This window comes from Eleutherodactylus coqui, chromosome 6, assembly GCF_035609145.1.
Source record: "Eleutherodactylus coqui strain aEleCoq1 chromosome 6, aEleCoq1.hap1, whole genome shotgun sequence".
NCBI classification, from domain to species: Eukaryota; Metazoa; Chordata; class Amphibia; order Anura; family Eleutherodactylidae; genus Eleutherodactylus; species Eleutherodactylus coqui.
The window spans coordinates 47,160,611-47,182,823 of NC_089842.1; the positions used below are offsets into that span (position 1 = coordinate 47,160,611).

Sequence of the window (22,213 nt, forward strand, 5' to 3'; positions counted from 1 at the left end):
TTCACTCTCTATTTGTTTGAGTCATTGTGTTGGATTGTCAACTACGATAAATCTAGTCTCCTTCCTGAACACCAGAAGAAGTTTCTAGGAGTTATCTTGGGCTCTCGCCTCCAGCGTTCTTTCCTTCCGACGGAGAGACAGAAGGCGGTGCTAGACGAATGTCAGGCACTTTCTTTCTCTGCTACGATTTCCATTACGAAAGGCATGAAGGTCCTCTGCCTCATGACTTCATGCATTGGAGTGGTCCCATGGGCTCAACTTCACTGCAAAACCCTGCAGGAATTTATCCTTGGTAATTGGGATGGATCACCTTCTTCCCTATATCGGTTAGTTTCCCTTTCCCCCAGGATCAAAGAATCCTTAGAGTGGTGGTTGTCGTCATCCAACCTCGCCAGGTCCACAGTCTGGTACCCTACATCCCCAACCTCTATCTTTACCGATGCTATTGTGACTGGCTGGGGGGGCCCACTTGGGTCGTTATGACATCTAGGGGGGCTGGAACCAGGAGGAGGCGGCTCAGTCTTCTAATTATAAAGCACTGTATGCACCTTGGAAGGTGGTTCACGGCTTTGAGGTAGATATCAACGGTAGACGCATTAAAATCTTTTCAGACAATGTGACGACTGTGTCCCTCATTCGTCACCAGGGTCTACCCGGAATCCACGACTCCAAGGCCTGGCGGTGAACCTTCTAGGACCCTCCGTCACAGCCTTCCATGCAAGGGGTCCAGGGAACTGAGCAGATCTCCTCAGCCGCAAACAGATAGACCCGGTGGAGTGGTCACTTCACCCGCATGCAATCAGTCTAATTACAGAAGAGTGGGGGATACCACAAGTGGACTTGGTCGCCTCCCAGGAGAACGCCAAATGCCCCTGTTTCTTCAGGAGAGCAGACAGGCAGTCACTGGAAACAGACGCTCTTTCTCAGACCTGGGACTGGGATCTCGCTTATGCCTTCCCATCCATACCTCTAATCCCGCTGGTCTTGTGGAAAATCTGGGGGTCTCCAGGCTCTGTTATCCGAGAGAGATCGTTCCAACCCACCCGCCCCTCTTCACAGTAAACGGTCAGCCATTCAAATTTCCTGCATGGAAACATTTAAAAGGCTTTTCCAGAGAGAATACTGTGGATTACCGATCCTCAGGATAGGTCATCAATAGTTGATTGCTTGGGACCTCATGTCTAATGAGAAGCAAAGAAGTTGTTTGTGGTTCAGTCAACACAAGCTTTTCCACTGACTGATTCCCGTCTTCCGGACGCTTTTACACGGGCTGATGAATCAATCCCTGCACAGATATCCAGTTATGTGAAAACCTTGCAGAACGGATTGTAAGCTGCCCTGTGTATCTGGCGTAAGGCTGTTGTGCGGTGGGTCATGTTTGCTTCAGTATGAAGATATGTTTGTACATGGAATGATTAGGCTAGTAGAATAGGACGCTCGCCGAGCGCTGAGGCGTATAATGATATGTTATAATGGTCTAGTGATGAGGAAAAGTATTATGTTGATGTAGTGATTATGTGATAGAACTGCCGCTGCAGGAGGATTAGTAGTGTTATACAATATAAGTATTACTATTATTACCCTTCACTGCACCAGTAATTGCAGCACTGATACTTTGTGGGTTTTATTGGTGTAATGATTATAATGGTATGGTTGGTTATTATAGGTCAGTAGTGAGGGTTAGTATGATGTGGTTACAATATAGTAGTATGAAGCTGTATTGTGAGTATTTATTACACCGGAGTAGTAAGGAACAATCAATATTATATAAATAGAATAGTAGTTGGTGGGTGGGGGGTGGGGGGGGGGGGTTTATATGATTATAATGTCAGCGAGGGGTAATGAATAGTGGTAGGAAATTATAACTCGAACTGTAAAATGGCCCCCCATACTCTAGGGGCCAGTAGAGTAGGATGACTATAGCGTAGGAGTGAGGGGCCGGTAGAGTAGGATGACTATAGCGTAGGAGTGAGGGGCCGGTAGAGTGGGATGACTATAGCGTAGGAGTGAGGGGCCGGTAGAGTAGGATGACTATAGCGTAGGAGTGAGGGGCCGGTAGAGTAGGATGACTATAGCGTAGGAGTGAGGGGCCGGTAGAGTAGGATGACTATAGCGTAGGAGTGAGGGGCCGGTAGAGTAGGATGACTATAGCGTAGGAGTGAGGGGCCGGTAGAGTAGGATGACTATAGCGTAGGAGTGAGGGGCCGGTAGAGTAGGATGACTATAGCGTAGGAGTGAGGGGCCGGTAGAGTAGGATGACTATAGCGTAGGAGTGAGGGGCCGGTAGAGTAGGATGACTATAGCGTAGGAGTGAGGGGCCGGTAGAGTAGGATGACTATAGCGTAGGAGTGAGGGGCCGGTAGAGTAGGATGACTATAGCGTAGGAGTCACTATAGTCCTCCTACACTATAACCATCCTACACTATAGTGTAGGATGGAGGGGCCAGTAGTGTAGGATGACTATGGCGTAGGATGGAGGGGCCGGTAGACTAGGATGACTATACAGTGTAGGAGTGAGGGGCCGGAAATGTAGGATAACTATAGCGTAGAATGGAGGGGCCGGTAGAGTAGGATGACTAAAGCGTAGGAGTGAGGGGCCGGTCGAGTAGGAGGACTATATAGCGTAGGAGTGACTATAGCGTAGGGTGGAGGGGCCGGTCGAGTAGGAGGACTATATAGCGTAGGAGTGACTATAGCGTAGGGTGGAGGGGCTGGTCGAGTAGGAGGACTAAATAGCGTAGGGTGGAGGGGCCGGTCGAGTAGGAGGACTATATAGCGTAGGAGTGACTATAGCGTAGGGTGGAGGGGCCGGTCGAGTAGGAGGACTATATAGCGTAGGAGTGACTATAGCGTAGGGTGGAGGGGCCGGTCGAGTAGGAGGACTATATAGCGTAGGAGTGACTATGGCGTAGGGTGGAGGGGCCGGTCGAGTAGGAGGACTATATAGCGTAGGAGTGACTATGGCGTAGGTTGGAGGGGCCCGTCGAGTAGGAGGACTATATAGCATAGGAGTGACTATGGCGTAGGGTGGAGGGGCCGGTCGAGTAGGAGGACTATATAGCGTAGGAGTGACTATGGCGTAGGGTGGAGGGGCCGGTCGAGTAGGAGGATTATATAGCGTAGGAGTGACTATAACGTAGGGTGGAGGGGCCCGTCGAGTAGGAGGACTATATAGCGTAGGAATGACTATAGCGTAGGGTGGAGGGGCCGGTCGAGGAGGAGGACTATATAGCGTAGGAGTGAGGGGACGGTAGAGTAGGATGACTTTAGCGTAGGATGGAGGGGCCGTTAGACTAGGATGACTATACAGTGTGGGAGTGAGGGGCCGGAAATGTAGGATGACTATAGCGTAGAATGGAGGGGCCAGTAGACTAGGATGACTATAGCGTAGAATGGAGGGGCCAGTAGACTAGGATGACTATAGTGTAGCAGTAAGGGGCCAGTAGAGTAGGATGACTATAGTGTAGGAGTGAGGGGCCAGTAGACTAGGATGACTATAGCGTAGGAGTGAGGGGCCAGTAGAGTAGGATGACTATAGCGTAGGAGTGAGGGGCCAGTAGAGTAGGATGACTATAGCGTAGGAGTGAGGGGCCAGTAGAGTAGGATGACTATAGCGTAAGAGTGAGGGGCCAGTAGAGTAGGATGACTATAGCGTAAGAGTGAGGGGCCAGTAGAGTAGGATGACTATAGCGTAGGAGTGAGGGGCCAGTAGAGTAGGATGACTATAGCGTAGGAGTGAGGGGCCAGTAGAGTAGGATGACTATAGCGTAGGAGTGAGGGGCCAGTAGAGTAGGATGACTATAGCGTAGGAGTGAGGGGCCAGTAGAGTAGGATGACTATAGCGTAGGAGTGAGGGGCCAGTAGAGTAGGATGACTATAGCGTAGGAGTGAGGGGCCAGTAGAGTAGGATGACTATAGCGTAGGAGTGAGGGGCCAGTAGAGTAGGATGACTATAGCGTAGGAGTGAGGGGCCAGTAGAGTAGGATGACTATAGCGTAGGAGTGAGGGGCCAGTAGAGTAGGATGACTATAGCGTAGGAGTGAGGGGCCAGTAGAGTAGGATGACTATAGCGTAGGAGTGAGGGGCCAGTAGAGTAGGATGACTATAGCGTAGGAGTGAGGGGCCAGTAGAGTAGGATGACTATAGCGTAGGAGTGAGGGGCCAGTAGAGTAGGATGACTATAGCGTAGGAGTGAGGGGCCAGTAGAGTAGGATGACTATAGCGTAGGAGTGAGGGGCCAGTAGAGTAGGATGACTATAGCGTAGGAGTGAGGGGCCAGTAGAGTAGGATGACTATAGCGTAGGAGTGAGGGGCCAGTAGAGTAGGATGACTATAGCGTAGGAGTGAGGGGCCAGTAGAGTAGGATGACTATAGCGTAGGAGTGAGGGGCCAGTAGAGTAGGATGACTATAGCGTAGGAGTGAGGGGCCAGTAGAGTAGGATGACTATAGCGTAGGAGTGAGGGGCCAGTAGAGTAGGATGACTATAGCGTAGGAGTGAGGGGCCAGTAGAGTAGGATGACTATAGCGTAGGAGTGAGGGGCCAGTAGAGTAGGATGACTATAGCGTAGGAGTGAGGGGCCAGTACTGTAGGACGACTGTAGCGTAGTGGTGAGGGGACAATACTATAGGGGCTGGTAATATAGGATGACTATAGTGTAGGGGTGAGGGGCTGGTAGTGTGGCACGGTGTTGCCCCGGCACGTTGTTGCCTGGCGCGGTGTGGGGCAGTGTGGCGTGGTGTGTGTGGCGCAGTATTGCCCGATGCTGTATGTGGCGCAGTGTTGTCCGACGCTGTGCGGACATGCGCGGTGTGTGGCGCAGTGTGGCCCCGGCGCTGTGCGGACATGCGCGGTGTGTGGCGCCGAAGCTTTGCGGATGTGCTGGGTGTGTGGCGCAGTTTTGCCGTGTGTGTGTGTGTGTGTGTGTGTGTGTGTGTGTGGCGCAGTGTTGCCCGACGCTGTGCGTACGTGCGCTATGTGTGGCGCTGTGTTGCCCGTCGCTGTGTTGCCCGTCGCTGTGTTGCCCGTCGCTGTGTTGCCCAGCGCTGTGCTGCCCAGCGCTGTGTGGCACAGTGCGTACGTGCGCTGTGTGTGGCGCAGTGTTGCCCGTCGCTGTGCTGCCCAGCGCTGTGTGGCACAGTGCGTACGTGCGCTGTGTGTGGCGCAGTGTTGCCCGTCGCTGTGCTGCCCAGCGCTGTGTGTGGCGCAGTGTTGCCCGTCGCTGTGCTGCCCAGCGCTGTGTGTGGCGCAGTGTTGCCGGCGCTGTGCGTACGTGCGCTGTGTGGCGCAGTGTTGCCCGCCGCTGTGCTGCCCAGCGCTGTGTGTGGCGCGGTGTTGCCCGTCGCTGTGCTGCCCAGCGCTGTGTGTGGCGCGGTGTTGCCCGTCGCTGTGCTGCCCAGCGCTGTGTGTGGCGCAGTGTTGCCTGTCGCTGTGCTGCCCAGCGCTGTGTGTGGCGCAGTGTTGCCGGCGCTGTGCGTACGTGCGCTGTGTGGCGCAGTGTTGCCCGCCGCTGTGCTGCCCAGCGCTGTGTGTGGCGCGGTGTTGCCCGTCGCTGTGCTGCCCAGCGCTGTGTGTGGCGCGGTGTTGCCCGTCGCTGTGCTGCCCAGCGCTGTGTGTGGCGCGGTGTTGCCTGTCGCTGTGCTGCCCAGCGCTGTGTGTGGCGCGGTGTTGCCTGTCGCTGTGCTGCCCAGCGCTGTGTGTGGCGCAGTGTTGCCTGTCGCTGTGCTGCCCAGCGCTGTGTGTGGCGCAGTGTTGCCGGCGCTGTGCGTACGTGCGCTATGTGTGGCGCAGTGTTGGCCGGCGCTGTGCTGCCCAGCGCTGTGTGTGGCGCAGTGTTGCCGGCGCTGTGCGTACGTGCGCTATGTGTGGCGCAGTGTGCGGTGACATTCCGCCTCTCAGCATCCTCCTCTCCTCCTCATCTCTCTGGACCAGTCTCCGCCCCCCTCTGCGCTCTCGTCCAATGGGCTGCGGCGTTATATGTGTGGGAGCGGTCACATGACCCGTGCCGGCTGCTGCCTCTCGTGCGGGGGGACAGGTGGCGGCGGCAGCAGCCGGGGACGGGACGCGATGGCTGCGGACGAGCTGGCCTCCAGGCTGAACCGCCGCCTGCGGATGGAGGACCCGGAGGAGCGGGAGCCGCCGCACATGAGGGTCTTCAACCCGTACACCGAGTTCAAGGAGTTCAGCAGGAAGCAGATCAAGGACATGGAGGGGATGTTCCGGCGGTGAGTGCCGGTCGGTGCCCGCTTAGTGGATGTAGCAGAGCTGAACTGATAACTTGCACTTGTGCATTCGGTTTACTTGCAACCATAACATCAGACTGCAAACTCGGCTCTGCTACATCTGCCACGTCCGATGCGTTCTCTATGGATTCCGCGCGTTCTCTGTGCGCCGCCAGACATACAAAATAACCAAAAAACATTGCATTTTGCCCAGAGTTTGACTTTAATTTTCTAAATCTGCCCAAAAATGGCCGCTAATCGTTTTTACAGAGTAACGGTTACGTTTTCCCGAAGGCGACTTTCTTCTGCGTTGCCTGTTCGTTTTCCATCTACGCTCACCCTCGCTGCAAACGCACCTTTTCCGATCTGTCGGCCATCTTTATATATTCCACGTGCCTAAATACTCACAAATGTATTTTTTTGGGGGGGGGGGGGGGGGGGAATTGACGGCACAAGGATTTTTTTTTCTCTTTTCTGCATTGGTAGGGGAAACGACAATTCCCAGCTACAGGTGGCACACCTTGATCGAAGAGCATTGCTAACCCTAACATATTGCATTTGCAGCACATGGGTGATTAGGAACAGAAATACCTCTCATCCGGTTCGGATTTCCTCCACTAATGGGTTAATGGCATTATGGCCTCCGGTGGGGGGGGGGGGGGGGGGGGGTGTAGATGATGGCTTTTGTTTTTTCATTCATTAGTGTGCTCACTTGCAGAATATTTGGATATATGTTTCTCTCTCCCTGGAAGGGAAAGGGTTAACCCTGATGTGGCTTATAGGGGGGGGGGGGGGGGGGGGGTCGTGCCTTTTATAGTTCGTCCCCGGGAAATGTCATCTGTCATTATGATGCGGCTCTTCACCCTCCAGCAATGTTCTCGTAAACAGATGGATCCTCTCCATTAAATCCAGAGCCCACTCCTCGGGAGTAACAGGCTGCCGGCAGCCGGGGGGGTGCAGCGCGGCAACAGGTATAGCGAGAGGCCGACGGTCAGACGCGTGTATATAATATAGTGTAATGTAGTGTACGGGGTTAATATAACAGGAAGATTGATAATACTCCTGGTAGCGTACGCAGTAATAATACTCACGCGGACCACGACCCCCCCCCCCCCCCCCTTGATAAAACGGTTCTGTCACCGCCATGGCGAAACTGGTAGAACTTTTGTAAAGTGGCGCCGCATATAAAATGGGTCCGTCTTGAGTCATGGTGGTGGGCTGCCTGAGCTCCGAGTCACGGTGGCTAACCGCCCTCCATCGTTCTGGCAGTGCCATCAGCACAAGTAGTGGTGAGCTCCTGCGCTTGCCCTGTGTGGCTCTCTCAGCCACCCGGAAGCTCTGCCAGGCTGGGTGCTGGCACAACGAGTCAATGGGGCCAGGGGCAGATACCTCGGCTTCAGTGCCTATGGCCGCTTCCGGTGTGAGCGAGAAGGTGAAATACTGAAAGTGCGGATTTCACCGCTGACGTCACTGAGGGGTGCCGGAGGGGTGTTAGTAAAGGTGGGGGGCGCATGATTGGATCCCAGGCGGCCCACCTCTGTGACTCTGGGGGGAGCGCACTTGTATAGACGGTGCCACGTCATTAAAAGTAAGTTATCAGCAATAACTATAAGCGCGTGCTCGAATTGTGTGCCACACTTAACGCTCTGTTAACGGCACAATTTCGATATTGGGGTGACCGAATCCCGTTAAGGGTTAGTGGCAAACCATCTGTAAAACCGCAGTAGGTCATCTGCGCAAGACGTGTGTTGTGGATCGTGTGCGATGTCCGATCTTGCGGCCTTTCGGAGAGGGCACTTTGATGGTGCCATCTAGTTGGAGCATCTGTCCACAAAACTGCCAGTTGGTGTATCCAGAGGTGCGGTATCGGGAGTGATGGCAGCATCCACCCTCAAAGGCAAACCATTGTCTGCTAACCGCAACGGTGACAAAGTGTGAACAGAAGGGCGCCGATTGTATCCTCTAAAGCGCGGCCGGTGGTGGCGGTGTACACAGAAGAGATGGCGCCCTACAGCAAAAACTTTAATGAGCCGCCCATTATGGCGTCCGGTTTTGCCACCCATGACAAGAGGGCCCGATGTTTCTTGCCCATTCCACCTTGTTTGCTAAGAATTTAGTTCCTCTTTTTCGGAGGTCCTGTATACCTTCTTATACAATCAGAGCCGGCTCCTCCCTTCAGAGGCCCCGTAGCCGGCGCACGGTCTACCGCTATGGTACGTCTACCCTTGGCCGGAGTGCCTGCCGCGCGATCATCATCATTTCTAGCATATCTCAACCAGACAACGGAGAGAGAATTCCAGAAACTAATTTTTCATGGCAGAGCAGCGATCCGCAAACCGCTGGTAGCGTAAGAAATAAACGGAGACTACAGTGATGCCACGAGCAGATACTTCTCAGGTTGCTTGGAGATCACTCGGGCAGGTGGAGGAGGGCACTATTGGGCTTGCATTTTTTTTTCACTCGGATGATCCATTGTTCACCCCCGTGGAAAAACTCTTGAATCCGTGATTGTCCGCAAGCATTTTTAAATCATTTCCGCAATAAATCGCAGCCGCATATAGAATCTGGCTCTGCCATGTGTAGGCGGCCTGAAGGAAGCCTATCACTCCGCCTATCTGCTTCCCATAGTCAAGTACGGTGGTGGATCCGTCATGGTTCGGGCAATCATCTCATGGTTTTCTGCAGGAACCATCATCACCTTGAAAGGTTGAGTGACTGGCAAGGACTACATGACATTGTGGTCAATTGGGTCCACCCAGCGGGGCAGACATTGTATCCTGATACAGATCATAGAATGGTAGAGTTGGAAGGGAGCTCCAGGGTCATCGGGTCCAACTCCCTGCTCAGTGTAGGATCACTAAATCATCCCAGATAGATGTTTGTCCAGCCTTTGTTTGAACTCTCCCATTGAAGGAGAACCCACCACCTCCTGTGGCAACCTGTTCCATTCTTGCTGTGATTTTGCAGGATGCTAATACCCCCATCCATGCAGCTCGTTATGTGCAGACGTGGTTTTAGGAGAAGGGAGAGGAGATTTGGCATCTTCACCAGACCTGAAGAGCATGAACAACACGTCACCACCCCCCCTCCCAACTTCTCTAGTGGGGGCTGAACAGTTATTACATGACAAGTGGTTGAATATTCCATTTGAGTCCATTCCAAAGCAAATTCAAGCTACCAGGGTACTTTGGATTACTTAGTGCAGTGTTTACCAACTCCAGTCCTCGGGGACCTCAACAGGTCATGTTTTCAGGATATCCTATAGTAAGAACACCTGTGACAATGTCTGAGGCACCGACAATAATTACATCACCTGTGCCATACTGAGGAGATCCTGACAACATGACCTGTTGGGGGTCCCTGAGGACTGGAGTTGGGAAACACTGATTTAGTACATAGCCGTTAACTTTTCGCTGCCCCGTCCTACTGGTTTATCTATAGAGTTGGCGCACCAGACCCGGTCATTTGACTCAGATGCATGGTGATTTGGGGTCTTCCGTTGACGTCCGGTTGGCTTCGACCAGGGCAATGTATGTTCATTCCTTGACCAGATGTTCTGCCGGGGGTCTATAAAAATCCCCGCACATACACAGTGAAATACGCAAGTGCGTATGGCGACTTCTCCCTTTGCTCAATGTGACCCTATTGCACCTGCTCCTGGCCAATCAGTAGGGATCATGGTCAACATCCTCGACAGGAGCCAGCTTGGGAGAAAGTGAGGGATGACAACAAATCTGGTGAACGGCAGAAACTACAGAAAGGTAATGGAACTATTCAAATACTTTTATGAGCGGGGTATTGTGATTGGAAGACATTATCCTCTATTCATGGCATGGGTGATAACTGGCTGTTTAATGGGGGTCCAACCGCTGGAACCCCCACAGATCCTGAGAATGGGGTCTGGTCAGTTCCCAAATGAATGGAGAGGAGGTCGCAGAGGCTTGCTGCCACCCCATTTGTTTCAGTGACAGCACCAGACTGCTGAGTTCGAGCGCTAGACAGCCTCCAGCGCCACCATTGAAATTAATGGAGTGCCTGCGCAGCCACCTCTCCATGCATTTGGGGGCCAACCTGACCTCCTGTTCTAGGAATCAATGGAGGTCCTAACTTCTTCCATCCCGAAAATCCCTTTAATCACATTTTAGCGACTAATTTTGGAATGGAAAAATCCCTTTAAAGGATTACTCCCTAGAGTCCATGTTGTGAACCGGCAGCGCAGTACTTAGTATTTTGGACTCTGATGCCAGTTAACCCCCTCGGGCTGTATGTACACGGGCGAGTGCCATCACAATACATGTGATTTTCATGCGTGTGAATATTGCATGTTTCAATAGAAAATTAAAAATCGCAATCCATGTACATTGAAGTTTTTTTGTTTTTTTTAATTTGCTGAAAAACGGAACGTTTCAGGTTTTTTTGCCTGCCAGCACCACTGCAAGAGGAAAAATGCCTCTGTGAATTTACCAGTGGACACAATGGGTTAATACAGCACACGAGTCCTGTGCATCGTGAAAACGGACAGAAGTCATGTGAAGTCAGTCTTGAGTACACTCAACCGTGTAAATAAGCCCTAGTGAAGAGGCTGCACAGTGTGTTATATAGTTCTATGTCCTAACTGCTGCAGAACCTCGTGATCTATACCTGAGCTGCTGCAGAACCTTGTTATCTATAGCTGAGCTGCTGCAGAACCTCATGCTCCATCCCTGAGCTGCTGCAGAACCTCCTGATCCATCCCTGAGCTGCTGCAGAACCTTAAGATCTATACCTGAGCTGCTGCAGAACCTTATCTATAGCTGAGCTGCTGCAGAACCTCATGCTCCACACCTGAGCTGCTGCAGAACCACCTGATCCATCCCTGAGCTGCTGCAGAACCTCATGATTCATACCTGAACTGCTGCAGAACCTTAAGATCTATACCTAAGCTGCTGCTGAACCTGAGCTGCTGCAGAACCTCATGATCCGTCCCTGAGCTGCTGCAGAACGTCTCGATCCGTGCCTGAGCTGCTGCAGAACCTCACAATACGCTTCAGTTGCTGCAGCTTCTCTTTGTGGACATGCTGAGTGTTTCCGCTCATTGGTGGACCGACTGAGGTTCTGCGGTATCTGTGTATTATAAGGAGTACTGTAGATTATACAGAATAACCCCCACCCCTCCCCCGCACGTATTTCTCCAGCTAGTGGTTAGGCGCTGGAGCAATTATCACACGATGAAGATTACGGTCTTGATCAGCGCAGTTGAAAATAGGATGATAGTTTAGATAATTCTGAATGTTGGGGGAGGGGTGGAGTAAAAATAGCTGAAAAATCCCCATAATTCATCTTCAGTTTCCTTAATACACAGCAGTGGGTTGTATCTAGCAGGGAGAAGATATAGGAAGAGCCGCGGCTCCTGGCACCGCGCGGTACGAGGCCATCCGTACTGTACTCCAGGGATGTGACCTACTGCAGGGGCAGCTGGATACAGTGATGACCAGCTCCCGTGTATGTGCAGATAACCAGTATATTACACCTTTCATCCATCAGCCGTATACTCGGGGGGGGGGGGGGGGGGGGGGCGGTCGCCTGCTTTACACCCACTTCCATGTTAATTTCTTACTATATCATGTTTTTATGATCTATGGATTCAAATTCCCTGTGGGTAGCAGATAAGTATCTGGCGGGTGGGGGTCTGACAGCCGGGACCCCTGACAAGCGCGACAAAAATAGTGTACTGGGCGCCCTCCCTGTTTGAATGAAGCCGTAGCTGACCGCGTTCACTGCAGCTTAAAGGGGCTATCCAGGCAGCGCCTGTGGGGATGCATGGAGGTCGGAGCAGAAGCCGCTACTCCGACCTCTGCTTAGTGGCTGGCGCTCATGATAGCAGCGCTCATTGAAGTCAATGGGACCCCAGTCTGCTATTTCAAGTGCAAATCCCTCTGATCACAATGAGAGCTGAACCTGCAATTACGAACGTCGGCCACTACACAGGAGTCGGAGTAGTGCTCCCGCTCCGATCCCAGTGGGCGCTGCCTGGAAAACCCCTTTAAATCTACTCTGTGACTGGCGGAGTACAACATGTGACTGTCTCCGGCATTCCCAAAGATGTGAATGAAGTAGCACAGGACATACGCAACCGCCACTCCATTCAAATGGGTGAGACACACATAGGAACCCAGTTCTGATTTCCAGGGGGTCTAGCAGTCAGACCCCCGGTGATTGGGATAAGCACTGTTCATGCAAAAACCCGACTGACATCCGCTGTATACGTATGATGAATACCGGGTGTCCCTATACAGAGCATGATCGAGAGTTCAGCAGCGGGTGTCTGCTGTCTTTGGCAGCTGACAGCCAGCTTAATGGCGGATATCGGAGGCAATTTCGAACTACGCTGTTAATCCTTTAGATGGCACTTTCCTGACAGCAACATTTTGGGGTGCTGTCACACAGGACCGAATAGTCTACAACATTTATTGTGGCCTCCTGCAGAATACTCAGCACCAAAATCCACACTGCTAACAGTTAGCCTGCGGAATCCAGCGACACCATATTCTGCAACGCTGTTGCGGAATATTCCGTCCCGTGGCCTCGGTTTGCCGAATGGCCCACCCGCAACAAGATTATGGGAGGCTGTTCCATTATCATTGCAGGAATGTCCCCATACTAAGCCCTGCCTATGGTAAGGCTTAATAGGATGCCCAGGAAACAGTGTTCTTCAGTATTGCAGTATATTGTAATTCCAGGTGATCTTCCGGCTTCGAACCGCTAATAACCCCCGTTTAATGGCACTTGGATACATAAATTTGATATCAATGGAAACAAACTCAAATAGTTTAACTTTAGCAAAATTAACTAGTAAGACATCCTTGCTGTCCGTAACGTCTTACTGTTAGATTGTTTTGCTATACCAGGCCAAAAACAGTTTATTCTGCCACAGTCGTTGCTTGGGGGATATGAGACAAACGAAGACAGGACAGTGTCTTGTGTCCTTCATTTTCACGTCTAACAGTCTATTAGTGTGCAGAGTCATTGGCTTCTGTGAAGCCATTTAGTCTTGATACGCTACAACGTGTTTGGTAGGAAACAGACTACCGGCTCGATGTTTGTGAGGAGTTGCAAAGGGAGTCACACTGATCATGATGTGAAAAACCTTCAACCCTTTCCAATCCAATCTGTATCCTGGTTTTCCTAGAGGGCTTCCTCTTTTTCTGCTATTATACAACAGCGCTATCTGCTGGCTAAAGCCAGTACTGCATGAGGTGACCCATTGGATAGGCTCCAACAGCAGAGAGGCTGGCAATATACAGTAAGAGAACCCCGACGGATGTCTTCAAACATCGGAGCTGTACAGCCTTAAATCCTAATGTCTTCAGAGGTCAGACAGTGGATTGGAAAGGGTTAATGTTAATGTTGTGCAAGGTGATTTTTTCATTCAAAAACGCCTCGCGTCACTTATGAGAAATCGCAATCCTCAGGCGCATGTTTCACGTGCGCCGGAAGATCGTAATGGGATTTCAATAGGAAATCTCGCACTTGTATGCACACCATACGGCATGGGAGTGCCATGCAATTACTTTTAAGGTCCCATTGAAAACAATGGGCAAGGCTTCCCAAGGTAACACCCAAAAATAGAAAATGCTGTTATTTTCATCCTCACATCATCCTAAATGCACATTCTCGCCCGTGTGAATAAGCTCTAAGGGAGAAGAATCTGCTGTTTCCTCCATGTTCAGTGTACAGTGGCCATCACAACAGCAGGCCCCTACTATCAGTTCAGTGAAGACTGAGAATTAGATACACATCTGCAGAGGGGAAAACTGGTGATACACCAGGATACAAGTCATATATCGGGCAGGGACAATGTTATTCTTCATGTACGCACGGCAGCTTATTCTGAAAAGTGCTTTAAGGCCAAAACGCGTCTCGTTGCTTTTGATGCATGAATTAAATCACTGAAGGTTTGCAAAGCTATGTGCGCAGCTGGTGTTTTCTACTTGTTTGTGTGGGACTGCAAGCTACGGTGCGCGAGGAACAATGTAAGTAGACGCTCCCAGACGTCGCCGACATTCATCCCATTAATGCAGCAGACTCATAAGCTCAGTTTTCTGCCCCCGGCCTCCCCCCGGCGTCGGGATTAGTGTGTACAGCGAGGCACCGTCACGCAGCTGCTGGAGGAGAAGCGATCCTAGCCCCGGCTCAGAACGTGGAGTTTTGTTTCTGCGCCTCCTCCGCCTGCTAATATTACCAGCGTAGGTAAATACACGTAACACAGCGCTAATCCTCAACGTCTGTTTCTTCTGCTAGGTACGACGCCGGGAAGGATGGCTTCATAGATCTTATGGAGCTGAAGCTGATGATGGAGAAACTCGGAGCGCCGCAAACCCACCTGGGCCTTAAGGACATGATTAAAGAAGTGGATGAAGACTTTGATGGAAAACTGAGCTTCAGGGAGGTGAGTCGGAGCCGGCGGCCGCGTCTGTGCAGAGTTACTACCGCCATCCATCACACCGGTAGACGAGGCTGTATCACCCCCAGCGTCCGAACCCAGGGCTGAAGCCGATGAAATATTCAGAAGATGCCTGTCGCTAGTAAGGTGACGGAGGGTAACGCGGATTGTTTGCGGCGTGTAGGTGTCTACCGACAGCGAGTGCTCGGTGGGGAAGGAGGCAAGCGTATGTCGTTCGTACACTTCCGCGATTTTTTTAAGCGACTAGCGAAATGATAGCTGCTTACTGTTAAGGTACCTACACGTTATACGTATCGCCATTACTTAAGGCCCGCTAGCAATTAGTGCTAAAAAAAAATAGCTAGAACGGACAACAATCGTTAAGTCTAAACGCGAGCCATCGTGCACTTTTCGTTCGGCCGGGATAAAAATCATCGTCGATTTGCTCACTTCTCATTACGGTATGAATACACTCCGTGTATACATTGAATGTGAAGCGCTGAACGAGAAGTGAACGATTCTCAACGATGATCTGCCTGTGTAAACGAGCGCGGATGAGCTAGCGGCGATGTTCAGGCGAGAATCGACTCGTGTAAAAGGCGCGTAAACAATAAAATACATTGCATTGCGCACATTACAGAAAACCGACGCATATTGGCCATCCGACCAACTTCAATGACCTAAAGATTTATCAGCCTTTTCAGGGTATTAAGAAAAAATACTAAAAAGGTAAAAGTCTCGTTTTTAGTTAAGTTGCAAAAAATCTGTATGCTACTGTAATTCACACATCTTTGAACCGTGGCGCAAAAAACGCTTCACAGGGCCACATGAATGAGGGTATCGCTGCTGAAATGCAGAGGGGCAAAAAAAAAAGGCTTATTAACTTGATAAGGATCACGTGCTGTAAGTATACGGTGCTTGGTCCTGGGCTGTAATCTATAAGGATCAAGGGCTGTAAGTATATGGTGCTTGGTCCTGGGCTGTATTCTATAAGGATCAAGGGCTGTAAGTATACGGTGCTTGGTCCTGGGCTGTAATCTATAAGGATCAAGGGCTGTAAGTATATGGTGCTTGGTCCTGGCTGTAATCTATAAGGATCAAGGGCTGTAAGTATACAGTTCTTGGTCCTGGGCTGTAATCTATAAGGATCAAGGGCTGTAAGTATACGGTGCTTGGTCCTGGGCTGTAATCTATAAGGATCAAGGGCTGTAAGTATGCGGTGCTTGGTCCTGGGCTGTAATCTATAAGGATCAAGGGCTGTAAGTATACGGTGCTTGGTCCTGGGCTGTAATCTATAAGGATCAAGAGCTGTAAGTATATGGTGCTTGGTCCTGGGCTGTAATCTATAAGGATCAAAGGCTGTAAGTATATGGTGCTTGGTCCTGGGCTGTAATCTATAAGGATCAAGGGCTGTAAGTATATGTTGCTTGGTCCTGGGCTGTAATCTATAAGGATCAAGGGCTGTAAGTATACAGTGCTTGGTCCTGGGCTGTAATCTATAAGGATCAAGTGCTGTTAGTATACGGTGCTTGATCCTGGCTGTAATCTATAAGGATCAAGGGCTGTAAGTATATGGTGCTTGATCCTGGCTGTAATCTATAAGGATCAAGTGCTGTTAGTATACGGTGCTTGGTCCTGGCTGTAATCTATAAGGATCAAGGGCTGTAAGTATACGGTGCTTGGTCCTGGGCTGTAATCTATAAGGATCAAGAGCTGTAAGTATATGGTGCTTGGTCCTGGGCTGTAATCTATAAGGATCAAGAGCTGTAAGTATACGGTGCTTGGTCCTGGGCTGTAATCTATAAGGATCAAGGGCTGTAAGTATACGGTGCTTGGTCCTGGGCTGTAATCTATAAGGATCAAAGGCTGTAAGTATATGGTGCTTGGTCCTGGGCTGTAATCTATAAGGATCAAGGGCTGTAAGTATATGTTGCTTGGTCCTGGGCTGTAATCTATAAGGATCAAGTGCTGTTAGCATACGGTGCTTGGTCCTGGCTGTAATCTATAAGGATCAAGGGCTGTAAGTATATGGTGCTTGATCCTGGCTGTAATCTATAAGGATCAAGTGCTGTAAGTATACGGTGCTTGGTCCTGGCTGTAATCTATAAGGATCAAGGGCTGGAAGCATACAGTGGGAAACATCACATCGCACGATATGCGAGGGCCATGGTCCCATTGGTAACACTCCTCATCACATAAGTCCATTCAGAAGAATGGAGCTCATATTCTCGCCCGTGTGAATGTAGCCTAAAGGAAGTTAAAAACTTATTTGATTGTGCTTAAATCTAAAATGAACCTCTACGCATTAATCTTCCACTTTGTAGATTTATTACATCTAAGTTTTTCTTATTTCCTCTCTTTAAAGTTCCTTTTAATTTTCCGTAAAGCTGCAGCGGGGGAGCTGGAGGAGGACAGCGGGTTGCACGCTCTCGCCCGACTCTCCGAGATCGATGTTTCCATTGAGGGGGTGAAAGGAGCCAAGTGCTTCTTTGAAGCAAAGGTAACTTACTTGTAACATCTGGACTCCTCTAAAAGTGCGTCCGCTTCCCACCAAAATGAGGGGTGTGTAGATAGTTAGCGGGAGGCGGTTCCTGCAGAGCGCTGTACAGGCACATCATTGCTGGGCTACCAGGCGGGATTGGGGAAAACGTCAATTCTGGCTGTTTAACTACTGAAATGCCGCAATCCGTGCTGACGCAGGGAGGGCCTGCCTTATCCGGTCCCCGGCGGCACAGACAACGGTTTAGTTTCCACTAGCGAGATTCGCCCGTTAATAAGACTTGCCCCATCGTTCCTGCATATAGTTAGCAGTGTAGGGCCGGACCCATCTTCCTGCTGTTTTTTTGGCGCAGAGTTTGAATAGCCCGAGAAGAGAAAAAAAGAAAACCTCGTTCATGGGTAACTACACTCCGTTGTTGCCCGTGTGTTTTTTGCCCTTAAGGTCAAACATAGCGGCAAGGTTAGAAAAACATGTCTGCTTTATTCCTTAAACAGCGCCACCCCTGGCCAAAGGTTGTGTGTGGTATTGTACCTCAGCGCTATTCACTGTATGGCTGGTCTGCCTAGTGATTATAATAGGGATAATTGGCACGTGTAAGGGGGCAGTAATGATGGCCATAATAGGGGTCACCCTGCTATTCCAGAAACTGTACAACAAATATGAGAAACCACTTAAACAAGCCCCCCTCCTGATAATACCTTCTTCCATCCCTGTCCCCCCTCACCTGATTGCTTGTCACACTCTGGGGGTCTCTTCTGTATATTGCACTGTCTTCCATGCAGTGCAGCCTCCTGTCTGATGCTTATCAGGCAACATCTTAAGGTTACTTTCAAACAATCCCATGATGCATAGCCACTTGTCTGAGTTTTGAGGCGGAATTAACTTGGAACTGTTGCATATCCTTAGGCTAATTTCACAGGGGTGAGTGCGATATCGGGCCGCGACACTGCCCAATTTTGCGCTTACCAACATGCGATGTCCCCGCGGATGCGAGGCGTACTTGTGTTAAAACCGACTCGTGTCACTTCAGGGGAAGTAGAATCGCGGAGTGTTTTCCATTGTTATCAATGGGTAAACATCGCTTGGCACTCGTGTGCACCTCGCACGTCGTGTGATACTGTACCGGCCACACTAAAAACAATGGGCGCTCCGCGGGAGTTCTCGAAGATAGTGCGTACTGCAATGTTTTCTCCCCACATGTCAATGCGAACAATTTAAAAAAAAAAAGTCTGGCTTCGTACTCATGCGATTTTCTCGTCGTGTGAAAACAACCGTAGGGCTCACACAAGCGTGTACTAATACGCAGTACTAATATGCCATAGAATTGCATTGTCCCGTTCACACGTTGCGCATGTAATAAGTATTGCGCACAGATAAAGTACAGTAAAAAACATAATTACACAAGCGAATATGCATACGCTTGTGTGACACAGCCTTAGACTACCACTTCCTCCCACTGTCAGTAGTCTGCAATGGCATATGTTGGCACGCCGACCGCTATCCTGGTGTCAAACCTTTACATTTATTGCTGATTTTTGGACTTTAAAGGAAATTCTTATTCATAACTAGTTGGAAACGAAGCCACAAGACTGCGATACGAGTTACAGCTCCTCCCACGTCACGCGGAGACGTTCGGTGTACAGGCCAGGAAAGTTTCTGGTGCGTACATTAACCCTTTCCAATCCATTTATTTTTTCTCACCCATTCTCCCCAGCTCCAAATAAATTGGAGCTGGGGAGAATGGGTGAGAAAAAATACATTTTCTCTGCACCCTCCTGATCTGACAGAGTTCAGGAGGGTGCAGGGAGAGACCTGCTTACCTGTCCGGCGTCTTCCGCATTCTCCTTCTGCCTCCCGGCTCGGCGATCATGTGACCGCTGTGGTCAGGTGGCACCTGGCGGTCACATGATCGCCGGGCTGGGAGACAGAAGGAGAATGTGCAAGACGGCGGTCAGGTAAGCAGCCCCCCCCCCCCCCCCCACGGTGCAGGCTCCCGGCTCGGCGTTCATGTGACCGCCGGGGGTCAGGTAACACCGGCGGTCACATGATTGCCGGCCGGAATCTATGCATTGCATAGCGCTAATTGAGCGCTATGTAATGTGTAAAGGAGAAGGCAGAAAGGGTTAAAAACCCTTTCTACCTTCTCCTCGGGGGTCCTCGATGAGGACCAGTGCAGGAGTGCATCTATACCCGATGTGTCTGACGATCGGGTGCAGATCCACTCCTGCACTGCAGTGTCGGGCCTGCCCCGACATCGGAGCTGTGGAGGGAAATTATGATGTCGGGGCAGGCCCGACATTGGACTGGAGAGGGTTAAGGCTAATTTCACACGGGCGAGTATGTAAAACTAGGCCCAATATCGCACTCACCTACTTGTGATAGCCTTTTTGTGTTAAAACCGCCTTGCATCACCTCAGGCAAATAACAATCCGCCAACGTGGCTTACTGCCGCTGGCGGGGGAACTTTGACTGTTTCCTGTTGTTTTCATTAGAAAATCTTGCATCACATGTGTGTGCACCTCGCATGTGCTGGGATGTTGCCGCCTCCATGGATTTACACGGAATGCCACAGATCATTTGCGCAGGAGACTATCGCACAATTCAAACCCGGTCCTGTGCAGCCGGTCTAAATGTAGCTGTAGGCCACCATTTATCTGACAAAGCCTAACCAGGTCTTGTTTTTGCCTCCTTTGGCGTGGTTTAAGCCAACATACCAAACTTACGTTTTTCTATTTCTCCCATGCCGTGCAGAGCTGCAGCTGCTCATATGAATTAGGCCTACATGAGCGTGTGCAGCCTTTTACCGCTGTGTGAGCCGCTGCATCACCGAGTATGACAGTGATTTTAACGTATAAACGCCGCACATACACAATGTAATTGTTTATTACATACCCATAGAAAACAGTAGAGCTCTATCACGCGTAATACGCAGTAAAATACAACATACCGCTTTCTTTTTTTACGTGCGGATTATGCGCAGCGAATCTACGCAAATGTGAACGCATTAATAAAAATCAATATGCTTTCATTGACTCTATTCGCCGCGTACCTAGCGCCCGTACTCCGCAATGAAATTATGCTGGTGTGCGCCCAACCTCGCGTATCGCGTCTTACAAGTGTGGATTTCTTTCTGCTCGCTAGGTACAGGCCATCAATCACGGCAGCCGATTCGAACAAGAAATCAAAGCTGAACAAGAAGAGAAGAAGAGACAGGCGGAAGAGAAGGAACAGAGGAAGGCGGCGTTCAAAGAGCTACAGTCCACCTTCAAGCCATAAAACAGAGTATTTTCATAGCATGCAGAGAGAAATCTATCTATATATCTATATATAATGCAGGGTGTGCCAACTCTTGTTCTTCCGCTGTTGCTGGACTACGACTCCCAGCGTGTTCGAGCAGCCGAGGGCTGTATAGAGTGGTTCATCAATGTCTGAAGAGCCAAGATTGGACATTCCTGCTGTCAAATATTTGCAAAAAAAGATTATTTATTGCTTAAGGTTGGATGGACCAATAAAGTGAAGCATTTTACTAGTGATTTCCATTTTTATGTTGCAGACGCAGTATTTTTTTACATCGTTAAATCACCGTTTTTGTGAGATGTGTAAATAAAAAAGAAAATCATGGCGACTAGTTGTTGGCGTTTATATTTCACTCGCAGTTGTAATTGGGAGCACACAGCCGTTCTGATTGGGGGGGGGGGGGGGGTCACATGTGGACAATGTGTCTCCTCTCATTCATCTGGTGCTTGTACTCGCTACAGAAAATCCCTATTGAGAGATATGAGATGGACTTCTGCGTTGTGTGAACATGAGCTTGTGGGTATATCCAAGATGGCACTCGCATGTGGCCTACACTGGATGTCTACGATCAGTACGGGGAAGAGAGACCGGTCTCCGAATCAGAAGGCTGCACTGGATGTCTACGATCAGTACGGGGAAGAGAGACCGGTCTCCGAATCAGAAGGCTGCACTGGATGTCTACGATCAGTACGCGGAAGAGAGACCGGTCTCCGAATCAGAAGGCTGCACTGGATGTCTACGATCAGTACGGGGAAGAGAGACCGGTCTCCGAATCAGAAGGCTGCACTGGATGTCTACGATCAGTACGCGGAAGAGAGACCGGTCTCCGAATCAGAAGGCTGCACTGGATGTCTACGATCAGTACGGGGAAGAGAGACCGGTCTCCGAATCAGAAGGCTGCACTGGATGTCTATGATCAGTACGGGGAAGAGAGACCGGTCTCCGAATCAGAAGGCTGCACTGGATGTCTACGATCAGTACGGGGAAGAGAGACCGGTCTCCGAATCAGAAGGCTGCACTGGATGTCTACGATCAGTACGGGGAAGAGAGACCGGTCTCCGAATCAGAAGGCTGCACTGGATGTCTATGATCAGTACGGGGAAGAGAGACCGGTCTCCGAATCAGAAGGCTGCACTGGATGTCTACGATCAGTACAGGGAAGAGAGACCGGTCTCCGAATCAGAAGGCTGCACTGGATGTCTACGATCAGTACGCGGAAGAGAGACCGGTCTCCGAATCAGAAGGCTGCACTGGATGTCTACGATCAGTACAGGGAAGAGAGACCGCTCTGCGAATCAGAAGGCTGCACTGGATGTCTACGATCAGTACGGAGAAGAGAGACCGGTCTCCGAATCAGAAGGCTGCACTGGATGTCTACGATCAGTACGCGGAAGAGAGACCGGTCTCCGAATCAGAAGGCTGCACTGGATGTCTACGATCAGTACAGGGAAGAGAGACCGCTCTGCGAATCAGAAGGCTGCACTGGATGTCTACGATCAGTACGGAGAAGAGAGACCGGTCTCCGAATCAGAAGGCTGCACTGGATGTCTACGATCAGTACGCGGAAGAGAGACCGGTCTCCGAATCAGAAGGCTGCACTGGATGTCTACGATCAGTACAGGGAAGAGAGACCGCTCTGCGAATCAGAAGGCTGCACTGGATGTCTACGATCAGTACGGAGAAGAGAGACCGGTCTCCGAATCAGAAGGCTGCACTGGATGTCTACGATCAGTACGCGGAAGAGAGACCGGTCTCCGAATCAGAAGGCTGCACT

General features: G+C 50.5%; 1 protein-coding gene across 1 annotated transcript; it reads left to right on the top strand.

Annotated features, from left to right (window-relative positions):
• Window positions 1-6,016: 6,016 nt before the first annotated feature.
• On the top strand, window positions 6,017-20,747 carry EFHD2 (EF-hand domain family member D2). The gene is made up of 4 exons (XM_066606728.1): window positions 6,017-6,223; window positions 14,501-14,648; window positions 17,008-17,142; window positions 20,284-20,747. Exons 1-4 carry the CDS (start codon window positions 6,066-6,068, stop codon window positions 20,416-20,418), a joined length of 576 nt encoding a protein of 191 aa, XP_066462825.1. The 5' UTR covers window positions 6,017-6,065; the 3' UTR covers window positions 20,419-20,747.
• Window positions 20,748-22,213: the final 1,466 nt, after the last annotated feature.